Below are 25,284 nucleotides of genomic sequence, written 5' to 3'. Positions count from 1 at the left end.
CCGTCCCACAGGTTATACCACAGGAAGTGACTGCCAAAACACAAAACCTACTACATATTCAACATGGAGCCAGACTTAGTGATAACCAGCACCTAGTCCAAAACAATGTAGGAACGGCCCCCCCTGAAAATGATAGTGTCACTGGTAGGGCAGCATGGAAGGGAGGTACTAGAGAGGACTTCAGAATTACCCCGAGAATTGATTTGCCACCAGAAGCAAGCCCTTATTTGGTTGTCCTTACGGGGATACCTGAAATTAGCGCCACAAATAGAGAGAATTTTAGTTCTCTGAAAAATAAAACAATACAGTGGCTCAATAATTATAGGCCTTTGCCCCCTGATGTCAGAAGTGAGATTATTATGGTTAGAAGGGTGGGTTGGGTGGGGCACACCCCAAAATCTTTAACTGGTGATTGTGTGATAGTTAACTTTAGGGACTCTAGGACCGCAGAATACATCTGTAAGTGGGACTTATTTTGCCCTGACACAAAAATTGTAGTTCGCCCCCTCACGTTCTTCTATCCTAGTGAATACCCGAGGCCTCAGGAAGAAGGATGGTCCTTTGTACCATATTCGCAAGGGGGAGGAGGAGGGAAGTCTAGGCATGATGCATATGCTTCGGCTGTGTATCATACCCCTTGCTTTAACAGGTTTAGTGACCTGGATCAGGTCGATTGACTGGGTTGGAATAACCAGGTAGCTCGGGGCAAAATTGTGGGTGAACCCGTAGTTCCTGAGCCTACTATGATAGGGCAAGCAACCCGCTTCCTGGCACATCGGGGATCCCCACTTATTCTGTAGGGACTAGTATAATTTGCCCCGCATTGAAAAATTAACCTAGAAAATAGTAGTGACGCCACACAGTTGGGCAGTGATGTATACCAGCAGGGGTGCTCTACCCCTCCATTAGTTATCCCACACCACACCCAGGGGAACTCTGAGTACATGATTATAATGTCATGGAACGTGGCGGGCTTGAAAAGTAAGCTAGCCTGTCCAGAGTGGGGTACTTTTGTAGATACCACTGATGTTATTCTATTTCAGGAGACTTGGGCTAGGGAGGAGTCCCATAGATTGGGGTTTGCGGCCTTTAATATTAAGGCCCGATGGGGAGGCAAAGGCCGACCCTCTGGTGGTCTGACAACGTGGGTTGGTCTACACCTAGGTTGCAAGGCAGAATCGATTCAGACCAACTCGGATGACATTCAATGTGTCCTCATGACATGGCCCACATTATATAAACTCGCAGTGGTAAATGTCTACTCTCGCCCGACCGGCTTGGCCAAGGAATCAAGCACTATTGGGGAATTATCGTTTTTTCTTGATTCCCTAAGTCGTGATATTCAGTATGTGGTCGCTGGTGACTTTAATTGCCACTATGAGCCTTTGCGAGGGTTGAAGGAGGGTGCATTGATGGGAGAAGATGAGTATTGGGGAATTCCACCCTGCAAGTCCTCCTATGCTAAGGAATGGTCTCCACTGGCCATGCAGAGTACGACCCTAACCTTACACAACTCGATTAGGGCGGTAAATGGTCGTAAGCCCTCAGATATTCCCTCCAAGTGCACCTACAATAAAAAAGATCACGAATCTCACTTGGACTATGTCATGGTAGAGACTCGATTGTGGCCGAAGATAGTGGACCTGGAGGTATTGAACAGAATGGATAGTGACCATAATGCCCTGATGTTGAAGATGAAATCCCCTGATATCTTAAAAAGCTATAATGAAACGATTAGGGACCCTGGCCTTGTCATCTCTAATAATAGGCGGCGGGTAAAGTGGGGGAATTTGCTGGAGAAGAGGGATGCACTCCCTAACTTATATAAAGTAATTCTTCCCCTTTTTATAAAGGTAAGCGATATTTTGGCACAAGCTCCGAGCCTAGATCCAGGGAACTTGCTTTCGGTCCACCAGGAACTGGTGGACAGTTTAGCAAGTATTTTTAACCCGATTGCTCTTCCAAATAAGAATAGGGTGCCCCTCTCCTCTTGGTATAATGGCACCTGTAGGAGGATAAAAACGGATTTGTTAAGTGCCATAAAAGATGGCACAGACAGGACGAAAATAAGCTCACTTAGGACATTGTACAAAGAAGTAATGAAACAGGTCAAGATAGACTGGGATTGGGAGAGATGGCAGAACCTAGCTTCCGCGCTTGATAATAAGGAAGTACGGAGATTCTGGGCCATCATGAATACAGGGTCTGATGAACCTCGCAATGCGATTGAAGCTAATATAGATACGGGGGTGTGGGAACTACATTTTAAAACCCTATATGCAGCGACTACTGACCTAGATTCTATGCCATTGCACATATTTATACCCGGGGAGGTGGAGGCACTGGAATTTACCCCTGAGGATGTTCTCATTGCCTTAGGGAAATTGGCGATGGGCAAAGCACCAGGTATAGATAAACTCCCTGGGGACTTGTTTAAAGATCAACCGAAGATTTGGGCGCCATACTTCTGTGCTTTATTTAATGCTATTCTGCGTGGTATGGAGGTGCCGGGTGCTTGGCTGGGAGCAGAGATTATACCAATTTACAAAAAGGGCTCCCCTCTGCTCCCAGTCAATTACAGGCCCATCAGCCTCATTGATGTCCCCCCAAAAATCTTCTCACGACTCATTTTAGATCGCCTGCAGGAGTGGATCAATGAGAATGAAATTCTTTCCCCATATCAGGCTGGTTTTAGGAGGAACACATCCACCATGGACCAGATCTTCCGTTTAGTTATGCTCTATTGGAAGACGGTATTAATAGAGGGTGGCAGCCTCTACATGGTGTTTGTAGACCTCCGATCCGCCTTTGATACTGTTCCCAGGGGGAAACTATGGGCTGTGCTTCGGGACTTGGGAGTTCCGCAAGCACTGCTGGGGGTTTTAGTAAGGTTGCACGCTCAGAATTTTGCACAGGTTAGATGTGCGAGAGGAGGGATACTGTCTGCTAGGTTCCCGGTAAATAGGGGGGTCAGGCAAGGGTGCGTCCTGGCCCCAACCTTGTTTTGCTTGTATGTGAATGGAATGATCTCACACTTGGAGGCAGTGCCAAATAATGATGCACCTAGACTGGCAGGTAGGAGAGTTTCGGCAATAATATTTGCCGATGATACTCTCCTACTCTCCAAGTCCCCTATGGGGATACAACGCATATTGAATGGTTTTAATGATTTCTGTTGTGCCCATGGATTAGAGATTAACGTAGACAAGACTAAATTTATGATATTTAATCCCCCTTCACATACTCGCCCAGCACCAATATTGGAATTGGACAGACTGGAGAGGGTTCAGACCTTCCAATATTTAGGCGTTACGCTAAGTGAAAATCTCTCATGGGGCCCTCATCATGCCAAGTCCCAACTTAAATTGTCCCAAATTGTGGGGGGTATTCTTAAGATGACAAATGCCTCAACATATAGGCCTATAAGTCCTGCGCTTGAAATATATAAAGCTAGGGCGAGGGCAGCAGCATTGTATGGGGGAACTTTGGGGGCATGCTTCCAGGCCTGAAATCTCCAAAGTGGAGAATAGATTCCTGCGGCAGTTGTTGGCGCTTCCCCAAAGCACACCCCTTCTATCGCTAAGGCTTGACTTAGGTCTATTCCCCATACAGGAGGAATTATCCATAAAACCCCTTAGGTTTTGGAGGAGGTTATGGATAACCCCCGAACTTTCTCAGTATAGAAGTGAATTGCAAGAAGTATTGAGCTCAAGCAAGGCAGCGAACATACCATGGCTCACCTTTGTTAAACAAGAACTGCTGGCAATGGGTCTCCCAGCCCTGTAGCATAATCCAGTTAAGGCCTGCAGGGAGGTTTCAGGCAAAACATTAACGGAGTGCTATAGGTCACGTTGCAGCAGTATATGGCTGCACGACTCTCGAAATGGCACCATGGTAAAATCATTTTTAGAAATTAAATCTGTATTTGCCTTTGAAGATTTTCTGAATGTTATCCACCCTGTTGCGGCCAGGAAGCTGTATATACTATGGAGGTTTGGTTCACTCCCAATAGGGTGTCTCACAAGCAAATGGTCATCTTCTAGGGACACCCAATGCCCAGGCTGTGGAGCTGAAAAAGAGAATGAATGCCATATTTTATTCTTTTGCCCTGCTTATAGTAGAGCTCCGAAATTCTGGATTGTACCAATCTGCAAAAATCTGGGCTTTCAGAAATGCTCAGCTGCATTAAAAAAAATTCAAATCAGACACTGTAGGATATATTGTGTTTGCCCTATCGAAGTTTCTGCTCGCTATGTGGTCTAAAAGAAGTTTTTTAATAGTGAATAGTGGCTAGCGTTTAGGGTCTTATACTGGATTTTGAACCTGTATGTACTGTTTTAATGTCCTATTATCTTATTGTAATGATGGTTTTAATTGTATCTTTTATGGCTGGAATATTGCCGAAATAAAGATTAAATGATGAATACAAATCAGGGCGCTGTACTGTCTTTCACACACGCCACCCTGTGCCTTTTCTCTGAGCTATGTGATGGGGAGGTCTCACTGTTAAAAATTTTTTTTTAGATCAGAAACCAACCTTTACATTCCTTCTGAAAGCAGCAACGCACTGCCTCAAATCTCACACAATGACTGAAAGAAGTTTGTCTCAGGAGCTCTGCAATGGAAAAACAAGCTCCACAAAGTGCTCCAAAGGGAGCCTAGCATGTACCAATGAGCAAGTTGCGGTGAGGAGGAACCTGACCATAAACCATGTTACGGGTAAAGGGCGAGGGTTTCCATCCTCTTATGAGGAATACAGAGATGTGATGTTTAATTAACCCATTAGAGTCTTCTTACAGTTTCCTTAATTCGGAACCGCTAACAATCCAATCCCATGCTTTGCTCACCAGATATTTTTGTAGCTTGCAACTGGAAACTGAATATCCTAATAAAGACACTTCGCCCAGGAGGCCATCTTTTCCTATCGCACAACCTGGTCCAAAAGGAACTAGGAAAAGGAATTTATTGCAATATATAGAAATAAAAACTGTGGACTGATATGTATGGCTAGAAGCAACTACGCATAGGCACATGCAGGCGAGACTCACAATGTACTCTATGTTTAACATTACGATAAACAGCATGAGTTAGATCCTTTCCCTGGCCCAGAGCAGTAAAATGGTTCCCAAGAAATGCGAAAGTAAGAGGATCAATATATGAGTTATTAAAACAGACCTAAATATCACCATGTTGAAAGCATTAAAGAAATTATATTACCTTCACATTAATTCCTCCAAGGGTTCTCTTTAAAATGTCTCCCATTTTGAAGTTATTACAGTGGTGAATTTCATTTCCCTCTAAAACTGCTGTACTTCCTGGATACAATTCAACACCTGCTCCCTGTCCAGTAAAAGGAAATCACCCATTATTTCCAAATAAACATGTGTGGCCATTATCACTTTACTAGAAAAAGCAACTTTAACAATTGGTAGGTCTAAGTTTCATAGTGTCATACATGGTTTGCAGCAGCATATTTTGATTATGTTTTAATGTAAAGTCCCTCATTAGTGACTGCGCCTATGCCTAAGTACCCCTGCCCCATCTTACTGCACAGCACAGATTAAATATGACTGCCATTTTTGTCTTTTATAATAATGGAGCTCAATCTGATAATAAATTGATTCAGATAGTCAATAGGTTCCATAAGAGGATAGGTTAGTTGGTTTGTTAAAGTCTCCTATGAAAGAAAACAAGCTGTTTACCTGTGAAAATCCAGCTTTTGTGTCCTGCATAGATTCACATGCTTCAATCATTCACCGTTGTTGAGATGGTATTCCCAGAGTGATTTTGAAACATCATTAAAATGCCAAAACAGCTTGTCAGTTTGTAACAATTACTTTCTTACCTTATTCTCACCGCTCGTGGGCTGTGGCTCCTGTGCGCAGCGGTGGCTTACGCCTGCAGCTGAGAATTGCAGAATACCAAATTAGTGCCATCTTGTCTCTCAAATGGGTTTCATGTTTTCTAACCGCGCAACAGAGTATAAAATAGGCCGATTCTCCCTGCATGCCACCTTTTTGAAGAGGTTACATGTGGGAGTACTCTTCATTTAACAGTTTTTAAACAACTCAGATTAGGGGTTTATTACTGGGCTCTAACTTGATCTCTGACCATTACAGTTAAATATTAATTGCACTGTATTGTTTCTTAACATTCTATCCCAATCCAAGATAGTCAAACCTCTTCTAGGATGAGGTCACCTCCTGTTTCCCACTATAAAAGGAGGTCCATTGTTAAATCCAGTTGCTTTAGAATCTTTGCTTACTCAGTGGACTCTGTGGCCTCTCCACGCCCGCTCCAGTTTGCGTTACTGTTCTTCTGCTATTCGCCCTGCTGTTTGGCCTGGTCAGCTAGATGGTATTTTCTGGTCTCCATTTTTTTCTCCTTCTTGGTAGATTTTCTGGAACATTGCTAGACTACCTGTACAATCTGGCATCTGCAATGCCTCTGGAGATTGGCGGACAATTCTATGAATCAAGAAGTCTCCATGCATCACTCTGAAGACCCGTGCTTCACAGGCTGCAACACCAACAGATTTAAAAAATGGATTAGGCCCAGGGAATGACTCAAGTTAAAGAGCTGCTGACTACCGTTAATAATCTGATACTGCAAATTCAAAACATGACCATGAAAAACACCTTACATCGTCAGCCTTTAGCTATTTTACAAGGGTTATTAGTTCCTCCTCTGGCTGGCTTGAAATGGCTGAAGTTGAATAGTATCTCAGGGAAGTTAAGGCCTTTTTAGACACCTGGCAAGTACACTTCACTTTTGAACCCCACATCTATGTCGCCAACATGTTTAAGGTGGTGTTTTAGATTAGCACTTCTGTCTGAAATGTCTTGGCCCGTGCTATGGCCTTGGTTTCAGATGCCAGTCCTCTCCTGGACTACTTTGCAACCTTCCTTGCTGAATTTTAAAAATGTTCGACCACCAAGACCCCAATTGCCCAAGAAGAGAGTCTGGAGCTTTGGAAAAGTTCTAGGGATCTTCATTCTTACATCTTGAAATTCAAAGGTCTGGCAAGAGAAATTGATTGGACTGACTCTACCCTTGTCACCTTTTTTTGGAATGGGTTAAAGGATGAGATAAAACATGAACTCTCAAAGGGTTGCCCGACCACCTTATCTTCAAGATCTCATCCAAATGATCATCCAAATGCACAGCAGTCTTCAAGAAAGATGTTTGGAACGCAGGAAACAATCCTTTTCTAAACTTATCAGCAGACCATCGGTCAAGGTAACATCAAAGTCTTTAGAGAAAGAAAATGAGCCCATGCAAGTGGTATCACTCAAATCCCTTTAAGGAAGGAAAAGAGAAGGAGACAGAAAGTGGAAATGTGTTTATATTGTGGTCAGAGAGGTCACCTTTTGAGTTCCTGTCCTTACGCCCCCTGTTCGCAGTCCAGAGAAGTTGGGAAACTAAGGAGCTCATTCTCAGTGCAAGAAGCAAGTAATAACCAAACATCCCAGTCCTTTCCTCTGATATTTTCCAGCTTAGTCCTCCAACAAGGGGACTTTTTAATCCAGCCTGAATATCTCCTGTTGCCAGTTCCCTATAGACTGTGTAACTTCCAACATCTATATGGACTTTCAGTGGTCAGCCCATAACCGCATTCTTGTTTCCAAGAAGAAAGTACAAGTGGCAGTAAAAGCTATGGATGGAACTCTAGTGGCCTCTGGTTTAGTGATAGAGAAGAATTCACCTTTACCTCTCAGAATAGTCACTCACTATGAAATCCTCAATTTTCCTATCACCGTTATTCTATAACTTTAGGGATTAACTTTTAAGCTAGACACAATCCGGATATCAACTGGTCTACAAAGATCTTGTTTCTGGGCTCAGAGTTTTACTGTACTGCTGACAAATTTTATTTTGAAACTCTAAAGTTCACAATGGTGACCTTGCTGAGTCTATCGCTCAGCTCACTGAGAATCCTGAAACCTACTGTAAGTCCCTTGACGTATTTCAAGAGTCAACAGCAAATGAGCTACCTCCTCGCCACCTTTTTGATCGCACCATCGACACGCTACCTGATGCCATTATTTTCTATGTGCAAATTTTTTCTTTGTCTCCCTCGGTACGGCAAGCCCTAAAGGAATACCTTGATGCTAATCTCGGAAATGAGCTCATTGCTTTGTCCAGGAGGTACGAAAGCAGCTAAACTCCGGGAATGGCTAGATTACAGGGCATTACATTTGGTGACTGTCAAAGACATTTACTCTTTGCCTCTCAAATCAGACATTCTGGATCCCATGCAAGGAGCAAAGGTTTTCATCAAACTAGATCTAAGAGGAGCTTATCACCTAACCTGGATCCGATCAGGTGACGAGTGAAAAGGAGCTTTCAGAACACCTTTCAGGCATTTTGAGTATTGAGTGATGCCGTTTGTCCTTTGTAAAGCCCCAGCTGTTTTCCAGCATTTCATGAATGAGATCCTCTCCAATCTGCTCCTCCAGTCTATGGTTGTTTACCTGAGTGACATATATGTATGTATTTTTTTCAAAACACCTAAAAGAACATCCTATCCATGTTTAACAAGTCCTGTAGCATTTAAAACAAAACAAATTGCTGGACAAACCCCGAAAAGAGCTTGTTTGAAAAAGGTCCTGTACAGTATTTAGGTTAAATCCTTTCTTCAAAAGGGACAGCCATAGATACTCAAAAGGTTCAAGTCGTTCTTGACAGGCCCATTCCGTCCTCAGTGAAAAAGACACAGAGCTTGGTCTAGCAAACGATTACTATAAATTCATCAAGAGCGTTTCTAAGCTTCTATCACCAATTACAGATCTGTTAAAAAAAAAAAACTTTCACTGGAGCGTAGACAAGAGTTCGTTCTAGCTCTCATCTTACAATAAACTGATGCCTCTGAACCGTATATTGAAGAAACGGCTGTCTCAGATCTAGCCATGGGAGTTGGCTTGATTGAACCAGGTCATGATGGAGAAAAGCATCCAATCACCTTTTTCTCAAAGAAGTTTTCCCCAGAAAAAAAGAATAATTCCATTCTGGAAAAAACTCCTAGCTATCAAGGCAGCCTTTATAGCATGGAGACATTATTTACATGGAGCCCAACATCGCATGGCCATCTGTACCTATCACAGAAACCTTCAAGTTCCCCCAACATGCTGAATGTCGGAATAGTAGGCAAGCCCTCTGGGGAATTTCTTTTTAAAAATGTGAATTTTTTTTTTTACTTTACTTATAATCCCAGGACTGAAAATGTAACTGCAGACTCACTATCCACGAGTTATCCAGAATCTGAGAACTTTAGAATGGTGGAGAAAATGATGATTCCTCAAGCCTTCATTTTTGCTACAACCACTACATTTTTTGATTCTAATAGTCAAGAAACTAAACTAAACAGTTCAATCTTCACAAACAAAAACATTTTTATCCTTGTTTTCAGATAAAGAATGCTATTGTTTTGATTTTTATCAAACAAAAAAAGTCACACATATATAAACTACAGTTATGTCATGATGCATTATTTTCCAGACACAGAGGTCGATGAGTTACTGAAGGCATAATCAGGAGGAAGTTCTGATGGCCTTCACCTGGCCAAGATGTCATAAAATTTATCGAATCCTCCAAAGTCTGCACCCAAAATGAATCTGAAACTCACAAAAAAGCAGGATTATTACTCTCCTCTGGAATTACTTCAAAATCTTGAGAGATTATATCGATGGACTTTACCTTTGTCTGAAAACTGTACCACTATTATGGTTTCTGTGGATTTGTTTACAAAAATGGCTCACTTTTATGCTCTTTCTAAATTACCAGCTGGGTCAGAAATGGCTGATGTCTTTTCCGATCGCAGTCCTTAATATGTCTCTAAGTTTTGGAAGCCACATCATCATAAACATCCACCCCCAATCTAAAAGGAAAACTGAGAAATGTAATCAAACTCTTGAAGAGTTTTTTAAGATGTTACATTTCTGCCACCCAAGACAAATGGAAAAGCTTTCTTACTTGAAGCAGAAATTGCATATAATATTTCTATTCATACCTCTACTGGTTATTCAGTTTTTTCCGGCTTAACAAGATTCCATGATCAAACTTTCCAGACACCTTAGAGACTGAACATCCTGTACCTGCAGTCCAAAATTCTTTAGCAATATAAAAAGGGTTTGAGGGAAATTACTCCAGAATTTACAAATTGCTAAATCCAGGCAAAAATCACAGGCCAACCGACATAGGCGACCAGCTCCTACCTATAAGATAGGTGACAGAGTTTGGTTATCCTCCATCAATCTACCTCTGTCTATCTTGATATAAATTCTCTCCTAGAGATCACAGGCCTTTCAAAATTTCGAAGATTATAAACACTGTCATATTACGTTTCAAACTTAGGGGTCTATTAGGATGGCGGTCGAAAAACCACCCCGACCGCCATGGTAGCGGAAATCGACCGTCCGCTGGTACTGCGGCAAAACCGGCGGTCCCATTAGGATCAACTGCCCAAAAAATCATACCGCCGCGGAACAGTGCCACGAAAGACCGCTGGTAGCGGGCGGAGCAGGTGAAAATCCGACAGCGGCGGTCGGATGCGCGTCGGAAACACACAAAACAGCCACGAAGCCAGCAGAATGACCGCCTGTAAAATTAGGATTTCATTGAGGTGACAGTGGGACGATCCGCTGTTTCCGACCGCCGCGAACGCTAGCAGTGATGAATGGGAGAGCCGGCGGAAGGGCTGTTGCACAGCCACAGCAGCTCCGTGACAAAAATGGCAGTCGACAAAAAAACCACACAACAAGGCCACCAAGTGCACACATCAAACTAGCTCTGCCCCAAAAACACCTAACACACCCCAATGACATACCCCCATGGCAACTTCGAAAATAGAAATACCAGGACAACCCACCTGACAGCAATACTCCATTTTGACACACCCACAAAGGCGAGTATAAAACCAGCCCCTTCCCTGACCAGAATCCTTTGCACTACTCCAGCACTGAAGGAAACAAAACCTGCAGCACATTGGATAGGCAAAACACCACACATCTCACCAGCACAACACATACACCACCCCCACCACCCTCACAACTGCACCTCCAACCATTTGCACATCACACACCATGGCACAAAAGAAAATGCCCAAATTCATAGAGAGCGAGTTGTCAGTCATGGTAGATGAGATAGTAAGAGTAGAAGTACAATTGTTTGGTGCCCTGGTCCAACAGACACCATTAGCCACAAGAGCACAAATGTGGGAAAGGATAGTCAACACGGTAAATGCAGTAGGGACCCCCCCCCGTGCAGCAAGTAGGAGATTGTGAAGCGGTGGCATGATCTCAAGAGCAAGGTGAAAGAGAGGAACAACAAGAACCGTCAGCTGGCTCAGATGACTGGCGGTGGCCCTCCCATTCCACTAAGAACATTCACTGCATGGGAGGAGAAGGTGCTTGCCATATTGCATCCAGAGAGTCTCACAGGAATAGCCGGGTGAGTGCAGGCTGGTAAGTGTAAATGTATACCATTACACTGCCATGTACTGTCTTGAAAAACCTACAAAGCTATACCTCCTAGGCCCAATCCCGTTCATCTGCACCACAATACCCAACACAGGTCTCACAGATGTAACATTCAACCCATCTGATTCCCCCCAAAGGTATCCAGCTACATTCTCAGGGTTGCATGTGTATAGACAGCCAGCACTACAACTCACACCAGGCCCCCTTGTCCCACAGCTCAGCAAGATGGAGCACTCCCCCCAGCCGGAAGCATGTGGCCGCCATTGCGTTGTTCACCTTCACCTAACAGGTAGGTAGTCATCTTCCCAGGGAGGGGTGTTTGGGGGTGGGAGGCCTGCACTACAACCCCCACCAGGCACTCCTGTCCCACCCCTGAGCAGGATGGAGGACTCCACCCCCACCCAGAAGCAGTGGAAGCCATTGCATTACAACAACAAAACTTACAGGTAGGTAGCCATCTTCACAGGGAGGGGTGTTTGGAGGGTGGGAGGCCTGCACTACAACTCCCACCAGGCACCCCTGCCCCACCCCTGAGCTGAATGGAGCACTCCCCCACCCACCCAGAAGCATGTGGCAGCCATTGCATTGTTCACCTTCACCTAACAGGTAGGTAGCCATCTTCCCATGGAGGGGTGTTTGGCAGTGGGAGGCCTGCACTACAACTCACACCAGGCACCCCTGTCCCACCCCTGAGTGGGATGGAGCACTACCCCACCTACCCAGAAGCATGTGGCAGCCATTGTATCTCACCAACCAAACTTACAGGTAGGGGGTGGGAGGCCTGCACTACCACTCCCACCAGGAACCCCTGTCCCACCCATGAGCAGGATGGAGCACTTAAACACACACCCAGAGAGATGTGTCAGAAAGTCCACCCCGATGTGACAACAGAACAGCTAAGTAGACGGTGCATGCACTCCACCATTCCTCTAGAAAAGCTTGGAGCCATATGACACCAGCCCTCACATCTCACCAAAATTGACACAGAAACAATATCAAATTACAGTGTGCAGACAGCTAAGCGTACGTAACTGTCACAGAAACAAAAGTGTGACTCACCAAATCCCATGTAGAAGAAAATCAGGGCACAAACATGCGCAGCACCAAATGCTATCTGTAAGTTCCATGGGGGCAGAGCTTGAAGGACCATATGAAAACAAAGCAAGCATGGTCTGTAGAACAAATAAATTAAAGTACAGGACAAGACAAAGGTATGCATAAGATAACTATGGCTAGTTCATACGCAGATGTAACGCCTGCCAGGCAGAGTAATCAGCAAAGATGCTTCACATCAAGTCGTAGTGCCGCTAGTTGTCAGATGACAACATGTCCTCGTAATCACAAAATCTGCACGTGGGGCATTGTATCCATTGACATGTCTCACCTTAATGTATGTACCTCCACATCATGTCATGATGCACAGTACTGTGCAGATATACAATTTGAGAACTAGTAAACTGTGTGTTGCATAACCTGTAAATAAGATACATCGAACACCAAGCTTGAGGGGTACACGTTGTCGGAGAGTAGGATCTGCTTCTTATGGATACCCCACTTTTTGCTGATGTTTCACTGTTTTTCGACTTTAGTCTGGCTGGGGCCCTGCTATCCAGGACCCCAGCCTAGCTGCTCCCTCTCTAAATTGATTCCAAGTACCTAGAGTACACTTCAGATTGGATTCTGGAGTACCCTTATAAGTCCCTAGTATATGGTATACTATGTACCTAGGGCATAGGTACCCCAGAGGCCTACCTAGGGGCTGCAGCATGTATTATGCCACCCCTGGGAAGCTTTCCAAAATGACACCACAGGACTGCTACTGCAGCCTGAGTTAGGTGGTGCATACACCCCTTACTGAGATATAGGTTCACTATATCTCACCCTATCACTGCACATATAAACCTAACAGTCACCCCTATTACAGGCCTTATCAATCCTGAAGGCAGGGTGCTTGGTTTTATGTGAGAGGGTGCCCATGCATGAGCAGAGCCCCTCTGCAGCCTTCGAAATCTATTCTCCGGGGTTGTCTGTAATGCAGACAGACCATATACGCTTAAGTGCATTATAACTTCGCGGTAACTGCTAACTTTGGGATGGCTGCATGGAAACATGTTGTGTTTGGTGTCAAACACTTGGAATCATACCCCCACAAAAGTAACAGGTGTGGGAGTATGATTTCACCCTTCTAGAGGGAGAGATATGACAGCACCGGTATACCCGGTACCAGCTAACAGAGCCCTGGCATCACAAAATGGATGCTGCCAGACACAGACACGAGTCTGGCCTCTTGCTGCTGACTAAAACTCCGGCAGGGGAGGCCTGGGCAATACGTTTCCTGTCACAGGGAAGTGTTATCACCTCCCAGTCAGGCCTTAGTGGATTAGGGCTGGGTGGGTGCACTCCAAGAGTGCTTTGAAGTTCAGCACTGGGGGCACATTTGGTGTCCCTGTGCATAGTCCAGTTCAATCCGGTTGCAGGGGCTACCAGCCCCTGCTTTGGCGCGAAACTGGACAAAGGAAATGGGTGTTGTCACCCCTCTTTCCTGACCCTCCCATAGGGGGGTCCCCAGAGTATGTCCAACCCCTTCCTTGGGTATAAGAAAGGAACCTGTTAGAAATGGGGATCTCTAGTTGGCAATGGCTGGCCACTGTCCAAGTAGGGACCCTTCTTCCTAAGTCAGAGTAAGCGGGCTACACCCTTTGATAACACCTGCTCAACCCTGTGGTAACGTAGCACGAGCAGATAGGCTTATCTCAGAGGTAGTGTGTGAAGCATTAATGACCATACACAGTAACACAGTGAGGAACACTACAAAGGGACACCACACAAGTAGTTAAAAAAAATAAGTATCTTTATATATAGACTTAACACAAGACCAATAACAGTAAAAAGCCACAATACTAGAAAAATAGGGTTACTCTTGAAATGCTGCAAAAATAGTTCAAATTTGATTTTGACTTTGATTTGACGAGGTATTTGTAAAGCGCCACTGTCACTCCCTGAGGAGTATCCTGGCGCTGGGGTAACGGTGATAAAGAAAGCCCCATGAAAAATTAAATCAAAGCTAAGGAAAACTCATCAGAGGCACTGAAAACCCAGGTTTTCAAGGCTTTCCTGAATGAAGATTCAGTATCGCATAACCTAAGAGGGCAGGAAGCATATTCAAGGCTTTGGCACCCAGATAAGCCACAGTCTTATCACCTTTCAATTTGTACCTAAAACTAGGCAGTTTAAGCAGGTTTGCTGAAGAAGACCTAAGAGGTCTTGTTGTAGTGTATGGGACAAAGTGTGCCGCCAGGTATTTAGGACCCACATTGAGCTTGGCTCTAAAGGTGATCAAGAGAATCTTAAAAAGAATTCTCTTAAGCACTGGGAGCCAATGAAGACTATTCAAGGCAGCAGAGGCTGAAGATCTTCTTGGGAGTGTAAGCACTAATCGTGCTGCCGCATGTTGCACCACCTGTAATTTTTTTTAGAATAGCTTTATTAACTCCTGCAAGGAGACCGTTACAATAGTCTAGGCGCGAGAGTATCAAAGCCACAGCCACAGATTTCCTTGCTGCCAAGGGGAGAAATTTAAAGAATTTCTTTAAAGATTTAATCAGGCTGAAACAGATTCCCGCCACTGCTTTGGCATGAAGTAAGAAGGAGAGGGAGGTGTCAAATTGTACTCCCAAATTTCTAGCAACATTCACCAAATGTGCAAAGAGGAGTTCAGTTCAAAGCAGTGGTCTCTGCGAACCTTTTACTTACAAAGTACCTGGATTCTGTAGCAAAACAACCAAAATGTCGCAAAGGAGCTGTAGCGATGATTTTCCTCACGCGAGACCAGCGATGCGTTGAATCCTTGCCGCAAGGGAGGATGATGCGCTGATCTACAGATGCGTGCGGGACAAAGCGATACCCCAAAAGTCTTTGTTCTAAAGAGTCACAAGTCACTGAACCCAGCCAGAACCAGTTCTGCTCAGTCCTGGAGCACTTTGTTTACCAGGCTGCTTCTTTCCTTTCAGAGTGCAGGGCAGAGACATCAGACGCACCACAGGAGGTGGAGCCATGATTGTGGAGGGAAGACACAGCCCTATTCAGGTCCCAGGTGCAACTCCTCCCACCCATCTAGATGCCGATCTCTCTATTCACCACTGGGACACCTCACCCTGTCTCCTGGAATTCCCCAGCCCTGTCACTCCAGAACCAGACAGCCAATACACATAACAACAGGGCACACTGGAAGGCTTAGGCAAGAAAATACCTACTTTCTAAAAGCGGTATTTTCAAACACAGAATATAAAAATAAACTTAACTAAAAGATGTATTTTCAGAGCATTGTCTGTAGGTCAGGCATACTAAATTTGTTTTTCTACCATGTTCCTGGGGTCAGTTAGGACTATAGAGTGTAATAGTCAAACTGCCCATTCTGGCCTATGGAGAACAGGTAGCCTTACAGTAGTGAAAAACGAAATTGGGTGTAATTCACTACAAGGACATGCTACACACATCAGGGCATGTCCTACCTTACACATACAATGCACCCTACCATAGGGGTGACTCACATGATGCCAAGGGAAGGTTCAGAGGCTGGGAAGTGGGTGCACTTCACAGCCAAGATGGCAGTTCCGGACTGCACACAGACACTGCAGTGGCAGGTCTGAGGTACACTTTACAAGCTGCTTCTGTGGGTGGCGCAAACCAGCGCTGTAGGCCCACCAGCAGCATTTGGTTTACCAGCCCTAGGCACACACAGGCCACGCTACTAGGGACTAACAGGTAAACCAAATAAGCCAATCATGGATATACTAATTCACTGTCATATTTACCAAGGGAGAGCATATGCACTTTAGCACTGATCAGCAGTGGTAAAGTGCCCAGAGTCATATAGCCAACAAAAACAGGTCAGAAACAATACAGGAGGAAGGCAAAAAGTTTAGGGATGACCCTGCAAAAAGGGCCATTTCCAACAGAACCCTTGGCTATAGGACTTTAGATTACACCTGGACAAAACTCTGATACAGAAATCCTGGAACTTTGACGATCTACACGACTAGATGACTGAAGAATCTCCCTTGGAGTAAAGGAGTTACTCCCCTGGAAGGCAGGCACCAAAGACGCATCTGACCGGTGTGCATCTCCGAAGCTCCCGCCAGACCCCGAAGTATTTGCAAAACAGGAGGTGGGTTTCCAGACTTCCCAGAGGCTGACCCGAGTCCCCAGCAAAGCTGAGACCCGTAGCCCTCGTGGGTACCGTGGAACCAGAACCCCTGGACACCGTGCATATTTGCGAGTGCATTAGCTTCTCGACGTCCCTTGAGGCTGTGCACTGAGTTGCTTGTAGCACGGACCCCGAACAACTTTTCCACCGAAGATTGCTGGCCTACCTCCACAAGTGTTCTGTGAGCTGGCCCTTTGTGTTTTCGCTCAAGGTATCTTCGCGATCCCTGGTCCGTTGACTGGTGGGTTCCTGTGAAGGCGACTTTAACTTTAATTGGGCTTCCCTGGTTGCTCCAGACGTGCCCTGACTCTCCATCGCTTGGGGAGTCCCTAGGACCTTGCTGGTTCCGCACCAAAGCATCTTTCCTCTTCCTGCGTGGGTTGTTGTTGTCAAGGCTTGTTGTGACCAATCCGGGCACCGACGCTGCAGCACTCGACAGCCTTCGTGGGACAGCTCGAATCCAGCTCCTGGTCGTCCTCGACGCCTCCTGGTCCTCGTGGCTGAAGAGTCAAGCTTCCCCTCCTCGCACCTGAAGCACCAGACATCGGTGGGCATTCGACTATCGTGCCCCTGGTCACTGGCAAGTGACCCAGACTCTGTCCCCCTCTGCTTTCAGGTTCTTCACATCTTCGATCCAGGCTTGGATCTCTTCGGACATTTATCTTCCCGGCAGCAGCACTTTTCAGTATCCTGCCATTGAAAACGACGATGCAACCCAACACCATTTGACACCTATGCACCCGGCTTCCCTGGGTGAGGTAACACAAGTACTCCGGTGCTCCGGTGGGTGTTGGCCCTAGAATCATCTAAGTCCAAAAGGGTTTGTCCTAGTCCACCTGTAAGTGTCCTTAAACTTTAAAATTCCAACCGCGACTTTCCCCATAGACATTAACGGAGCTCGCGGCTGTGTTCTCACACTGCACATGTCCCCCGTGGGTCCCCTGCATCACTACCTTGGGTGGTTCCTTGGGGTCCCAGCAATTCTACAGGCTCTAGGCCTTGTGTCTAATCAAGTTTTTAAGAAAAACAAGGGTACCCCAATACGTGAACCTGGGGTGAAATATGCGGTAAAAAAACAATGGTTCGGGTGTGGCCAAAAGGTCCAATAATAAAGTGATCCTAAGGAGAGCACTTATGGTTAGAGTGTTGAAGATTAATTATTTTAAAGGAGCAAAAAAATTAATAATGTACACAGGGACATAAGTCAGTTCATGTGAAACATTTATTTCTCCAACCATAGAACTCAGGTGCTCACACAATAAGTGAAAGAGGCGTGACGTGCAGAGTGATGGTGAAGTTTAAAATAACGGCATCGCATTGACAACAATAGTGTAAAACTCCTCAAGCAACTTTATAGAATAGGAAGAGTTTTGTTGTATAGGGTCAACGGCGTTTCGATCTCAACTGTTCGAGATCATCATCAGGACATGTAACGGGTGAGCAAGCTGAATCTAAAATTAGGAAAAACGGGCAAATAAATAAGCTATAGTTTGATCCCTACATGTAGTATAATTAATACAATCAGAGGCTCCTTTTTATAAAAAACATAATGACATATATAAATATATATTAATCCTGAATTATTCTGTATATCATGTAACTAGCCATGCCTAGGGGTCAAGGTAGGTGTGGAAATACATGAATTAAGGCAAATACAGAAGCGAAAGACATGATTTAAAGGCAATTCGGAAGCGAAAGTCAACGATGTAAATTACAAGTGGTGGAAGTATTTAAACGGTGGAAAAGAGAAGTTAAATAGTAGCGATTCAGAAGCAAAAGACCAGTAATGGTGAAAATGCTGCACGTGAATACGCAAGCATAGGTGGGAGTACAAGGAATAATTTGCGCTAGTAGGAAGGTAGAGTTGAGAGCGCAGATAAAGCTGGGTAGCAACCCGCTAAATGAGAGAAGGGGGGAGAGGGAGAACACTCAGAGTAGACTCACTGATGCAATTAATCGTAGCGCAAGGAAGAGCAATTGAGGGCTTCAGAAAACAGCTGAGGGTAGACGAGTTCACCCAGATATATTCGCTGAAGGTACGAGCGTGAGAATATCACGTGCTGTAAAGGAATTAGAGCAGTATTTAGAAACTGGTGTGCGTCCGTGAAGGGCGCTTGGAAGGAAGTTGGTGAAAGAAAACACTTACTGTGTAAACTTGAAAGGCAGGGTCAGCTGTATAAGTTGCGCTTAACGATTTGCTGCCAATAAGTTTCTGTTAAGGGCAAAAGGAGGGCGGGGGGTCAGGAACTCCAAGGTAAAGATTAAATGATGGTAAAAGTGTATGCGCAGTCATAGTACTTACAGTTAAAGTCACTCCCAGTTCATATTTGGAAAGTCTTGGGAGAGGAGCTCAGCGCGTCATGCTGCTTGGGCTGTTCACGTTTAGTACGAGAGGGAGACAGAGTGAGCCAGGAAGTAAGAAAACAAGTTACTTACCTGTAACTACAGTTATCCAGTATTGGTATCTTTCATAGATTCACATGCCTGAATCATTCCCCGTCGCCGAGGCGGGAGTCCCCGGTAAATAAAAAAGTAGTGCCAAAATGCTAGTAGCAGTAGTAGGCCCAAAGAAAAGGCCCAAAGCCTGTATCTTAGCAGCCTATCTACCTCATTATGCAAAAAGAACCAAGAATTTGGTAACAACCAATCAGACACCAGCACCCTTCTAGAACCCTCTCAGCAGAGCCAGTTCTCCTCAGATTTTCGTAGCACAAGTGGGAAGTGAACGTCCCAAATTATATAGAACTGACTCTACGGGGAGGAGGGTGGGTGCATGTGAATCTATGAAAGATACCAATACTGGATAACTGTAGTTACAGGTAAGTAACTTGTTTTCTTATCCAGTATTGGGGTATCTTTCATAGATTCACATGCCTGAATCAGAATAGCGAGCAGTATACCAAGTATACAGTCGTTTGCGGATGGCGGGAGACTAGTGCTGATACTCCCTAATTGCATCCACAGCTTGTAACAAGAGGTATAAGAAAAGATCTTAAAATTCAACATATGCCATCTATAAAGAGAAAAGCATGTTAACATGAAAGCAAATCATCAATGTAACACATTGCATTGTTATATTAAAGATATCAACATCTTACATATTAAAATATGAAAAAAGGGTACCTGAAGGTATCTCAAAGAAACAGATGTCGTAGTACAGCTTGCCCAACTGCTGCATCATCACGATGCGTAGATTGGAGGCAGTAATGTCTGGTAAACGTGTGGACATTTTTCCATGTCGCAGCACGGCAGATATTTTCTAGAGTCACACCAGCAAACAATGCTGTAGACGCTGCTACTGTCCTCGTGGAATGGGCCTTGGGTTTCCTCAACAGAGGCCTGTGAGCCTTGTCATGGCAGAAAAGTATTGTAGATGCTATCCATCTGGCAATGGTGGATTTTGTAACCGCCTTTCCCAGAGTAGTTTGGCCATAAGCCACGAATAATTGATCAGACTTTCTGAGGTTCTTTGTTTTCAGAAGATAGAATTTAAGACATCTCTTGATATCGAGAGAATGTAAGGCTCGTTCCACTGGGGTGGATGGATTAGGAAAGAAAGTCTTTAACGTCACTGGTTCATTAAGATGAAATTGTGAAGGCACCTTAGGTATAAACGTTGGATTAGTTCGGAGGTGCACGTAGTCTTGAGTGAAGCGTAGAAAAGGTTCCTTTACAGTAAACGCCTGAATCTCACTCACTCTTCGAGCTGATGCTAAAGCCAGAAGTAAAGCAACCTTCCATGTAAGGAATTTTAGGTCAGCCTTGTGGATGGGCTCGAATGGATGCTTCATTAACTGTAATAGGACTGTGTTGAGTTCCCATTCCGGTGGCGGAAGTCTGACCGGAGGAAACTCTCGGAATAGTCCTTTCATAAACTGTTTAATTAAAGAGGATGAACAAAGAGAAGGGCCATGAGCACCCCTTCTGAATCTTGAAAGTGCAGCTAAGTGGACCTTGACTGAAGGGAAAGAAAGCCCAGATCTTGCCAGGTGTAACAAGTAAGGAAGGATCTTTTCTGCAGGGTCATCCACCGGGTGCACCTGGTTTGCTTCACACCAGCAGCAAAACCGTTTCCATTTTAGACGGTAAGTTTTTATCGTGCTCTGAGCTCGTGATTTTGTTAATATATCCCTACAGTCCTGAGGGATATCCAGGTCCTTAAACTCTAAGAAGTCAGGAGCCATGCGTGTAAATGTAGGGACTGAGGGTCCGGGTGGAGAACCTGACCCTTGTTCCTTGACAGCATTGTGGGCGTCGGGCGAAGACTGATCGGCTGGTCCTGTGATAGCAATAGGAGCTCCTGAAACCAGTATTGGCGTGGCCATCTGGGTGCAATCAAGATGAGACGACAGCCCTCCCACTTCATCTTGCGTATGACCCTCGGTATCAGGGGTATCGGGGGAAAAGCGTAAGCACAAATCCCTGACCATCGCATGGACAGGGCATTCCCCCTTGAGCCCTGTTGAGGGTATCTGCTGGCATAGAAGCGGCATTTCTTGTTCTCCTTCGTGGCGAACAAATCCAGCGGTGGTGTTCCCCAAGCTCTGAATATTCTGAGCACCTGAGCTTGCTCTAGCTCCCATTCGTGGCAATCTGATTGGGATCTGCTGAGCGTGTCCGCTAATGTATTGCAGAGACCTCTGACATGTTCTGCTCTGAGGGTTATGTTGTGGAGTGTGACCCATTCCCACAACTCCTGAGCTTCCGTGGACAAAGTTGCTGATCTTGTTCCTCCTTGTTTGTTCACGTAGAACATGCTGGTAGTATTGTCGGTTCGAATCAGAACCGAAGAACCTGCAATCCTTGGAAGGAAAGCTTGCAGAGACAGAAAAATTGCTCGCAATTCCAGACTGTTGATGTGTTTGTTTTTGTACTCTGGGGACCACTTCCCCTGTATCTGTAAATCTTGGAGATGACCTCCCCATCCTTCCATGGAAGCATCGGTAGTGAGGACAAAGTCTTTTCTGAATGAAAGTAAGTCCTTCTGATAAGTTGGGAACATGGGACCACCAACGTAGAGCGCTCTTCATGCCTGAAGTGACTCTGATGATGTCGTCGAAGGTGCCCTTCACCTGCTGCCACTGAAGGTGTAACTCCTCCTGCAAGGGTCGCATGCGGAGCCGCGCCAGAGGAACGAGGTGTATTGCAGAGGAGCACATCCCTAGCAGCGACGCGAACATCCGGACAGAAACTGACTTTCTTTTGGAAATTCGGATTGCTAAGTTTTGAAGACGAACCTGCCGTTCGTGAGACAAGAATGCCTTGCAGCGGACGGTATCTAACAGCGCGCCCAAAAAAGGAAGGATCTGCCTTGGTTGTAATTGAGATTTGCTCCTGTTGATCGTAAGCCCCAGAGAATGGAACAGACGAAGAGATGTTGTCACAGCAGTCTTGACTGATCTTTCCGAAGGACCCTTTATTAGCCAGTCGTCTAAATACGGAAAGACTTGGATTCCTTGGGAGCGCAACACTGCTGCCACTGGAGCTAGGCACTTCGTAAAGATCCTTGGGGCAGATTTTAACCCAAACGGGAGCACCTTGAACTGGTAATGGGCGCCAGCCACTGTGAAGCGAAGATACTTGCGATGCTTCGGATGTATTGGGATGTGAAAGTAAGCGTCTTCCATATCTAAGGAAGCTAGAAAATCTCCCTCGTTGAGGCAACCTAGAATTTCCGCCAGAGTGACCATGCGAAATCCCTGCTTCTTGAGGAATCTGTTCAGATTGCGAAGGTCTAAGATTGGGCGCCACTCCCCTGATTTCTTCTTGATGAGAAAAAAGCGGGAATAGAAACCTGTCCCCTTTTGAAGCGCAGGAACCTTCTCGATTGCGTTCTTGAGGAGCATTGTTAAAGCTTCCTTGAATAGTAAGTGAAGACGAGGGGGAGGGGGTCCCTTGGGTGGTTTGTTGGGTGGTTTAGTGACAAACTCTAAGGTATGACCGTTGTGAACCAGGTCCAGAACCCACTGGTCCGACGTAATTTCTTGCCACCTGGTCGCAAAAGTTGAAATTTTTGCACCCACAGGGAGGGGAAAAGGAGTGAAAGGCGCCCTGCAGAAATCATTGCTTCCGTGAGGTGTCTCTTCCCTGATTCTGCGATCTTTTTCGTCCGCCTTGACGAGAGAAACCAGATGTATTGGTCTGTCTGTAGGAAGACTGATATGATTGCCGATACTGAGGCTGGTACCTATTTTGTTGGGTATGATAACTTCCTCTGGAAGAAAATCCACGGCCCTTTGCTCCTCTGAAGGTACCTCTTTTGTATTGTAAGGAGCCCAACGATCTTGCAATATCGGTATCCGTTTTAATTGCTTGGAGCGCATCATCTATGTGCTTTCCAAACAATGATTCGCCATCATAGGCCATGTCCAATATTTTTGTCTGGACCTCTGGTCTGAACGTGGTAGCTTTCAGCCAACCCTGGCGCCTAAGAACCGCAGCCCCAGCCAACTGGCGAAAGTTAGTATTCGCAATATCCAGTGCGCAGTCGATAGTCTCTGAGGCTGCACGCTCACCCTCCAACAAAATCTTTCGAGCGTCTTGCCTGTTATCCTCTGGGATGAGGTCGATAAAGCTTGCCATTTCTGACCACATCTGGCGGTCATAACGCCCAATTATCGCTAGGGAATTGGCTGCCCTGATGGAAGCAGCTGCCATAGTTGAAAAATTTTTCCCAATTAGATCCAGTCGGCGTCCTTCCCTATCCGGTGGTGTAGTGACCGGTGCTGCCGGATTCTTAGACTTTTGTTGGGCTGCCTGAGATATAACCGAGTCTGGACGCGGTTGACCAGTGAGACAAGAGGGACTGTCGGCTGGAGCACGGTATTTTTTGTCAATCCGTGGAAGCACCGCTGGTACTGATGCCGGGTTTTTCATGATTTTAACCCCTTCTTTCCAAATATAGTCAATGATAGGGATAGCTCTCGTAACCTTCCTTGACTCCTCCTTAAAATCATGCAGAAAACAGTCAGACTGCTCAATGGTAACCGGCAAGTTGAACCTGGTCGCAGCTCGCTGCATAAGGTTATGGAACCCCCCTATATCTTCTGGAGGCGAATCAGATGGTAGAGGGGTAGGTGGCGAAGGCATAGGGATTATATATGAATCCCAAGGGTCTGCTGGGTCTGGCAACTCGCCCTCTTCGTATTCCTCCTCCGAGGTTGTATCCTGATGCGGGTCCTGTGGAGGATCAGGCAGTTGAGGCATTGGGGCTGGACCCTCAGGCAGAGGCAATGGGTCCGGCTGCGGCGCAGTCTGTGGAACCTGTGGAACATTTGGCTGCGGTGGAAAACGCTGCTTATAATCTGCAAGCATGGCCTGTAGGTCTTGTATCAACGTAGGGGGCAGATGTGACATCTCATTCCTACGAGTTTGTGTGTAGCAGGGTCTATGGTGCGGAACGATTATGTCTTCCTGATAGTAATGCCCTTGATAATCCTCATCCTCATCGTCCTCCTGACATTTAATGTGCAGTTCCGAAGGGTGGCGAGCAACCCCAAAGGGCCCTTCGTCCTCGTCATCCACATAATCATCATCTTCAACATAAGTTTCCAGGAGATGCGAGGGAGTAAGCGGTGAAATGTCCTGCCTTTGAAAAGACTTTAGTTGAAAAGTCCTGGTGGAAACTGGAGTAGAAATCATCGTCGACGAGGTCGTCGTCGACGGGGCTGTGGTAGACGGGATCGTCGACGGGATCGTCGACGGTATCGTAGATGGTGCGCTCGTCGTCGACTGGCTCGTCGTCGACGGAGCCGTCGTCGACGGGCTTGACGTCGATGGTATCTTCGTCGACGAGCCCTTCGTCGACGGGCTCGACGTCGACGGGGTCTTCGTCGATGGAATCTTCGTCGACGAGCTCTTCGTCGACGGGCTCGACGTCGACGAGCTCTTCGTCGACGGGATCTTCGTCGACGATGGAATCTTCGTCGACGAGCTCTTCGTCGACGAGCTCGACGTCGACAGGCTTTTTAATGGCGGAATCGTCGACGGCGGTACTGCTGACTTCGTCGACGAGGACTTCGTCGACGACCCCTCGACGGTGGGCTTCTTTGAGAGGATAGTAACCTTCGTAGACATAATAGGTGAGGTAAGCGCCGTCGTCGTGAATGTTTGCGTCAATGAAGAAGCAGACGAGGTGACAGAAACTGAAGATTGAGAGTAAGCCAAAGATTTTGAAAGGCTTTTACTCACAGTTTGCTTGACTGTAGATTCCTGAGGAGAGTGCGCATCAGAAGTAGAATGATGCGATTTCTGACGCTTCTTCCCATCGCTGGAAGAGCTGTCCTGCGATCTAGCTCTCTTGCTAGAAGTAGAGGCTTTGTCATCCTCCTCAGCCGAAGAGGATTTAAGCCACAAAAGCACTCTCGCCTCCCTATCCCTGAGAGTTTTTGTAGGGAAGGTGCGGCAAATCTTGCAATCTTTTGCCTCATGTTTAGGGTAGAGGCAGTAGATGCAGTCTACATGTTGATCATCAACATGGACTCTCTTCTTGGTGCAGGTCCTGCAGGACTTAAATAAAGCCTTCTTGTCTGACATGCTGAAGCAAGTTGAAAGAAAAACTGAGAGGCACTAAGGGAAACTCCCTTCCACACGACGTGCGGT

The 25,284-nt window shown here is 45.8% G+C and overlaps 1 protein-coding gene across 2 annotated transcripts in view; it reads right to left on the bottom strand.

The window, feature by feature from the left end:
• The window catches only part of SHCBP1L (SHC binding and spindle associated 1 like), a 1,698,124-nt gene that overhangs the window by 183,586 nt on the left and 1,489,254 nt on the right, over positions 1-25,284 (bottom strand). For both annotated transcript variants that reach the window (XM_085600099.1, XM_085600098.1), the window contains exon 9: positions 5,218-5,340. In XM_085600099.1, the coding sequence (XP_085456225.1) occupies positions 5,218-5,340 (123 nt within the window). The remainder of the gene's footprint in view (positions 1-5,217; positions 5,341-25,284) is intronic.

This window comes from Triturus cristatus, chromosome 4_2 (assembly GCF_964204655.1).
Source record: "Triturus cristatus chromosome 4_2, aTriCri1.1, whole genome shotgun sequence".
NCBI classification, from domain to species: domain Eukaryota; kingdom Metazoa; phylum Chordata; class Amphibia; order Caudata; family Salamandridae; genus Triturus; species Triturus cristatus.
The sequence above is the reverse complement of the archived record's forward strand: the minus strand, read 5'-3'. Positions and strand labels throughout refer to the sequence as shown.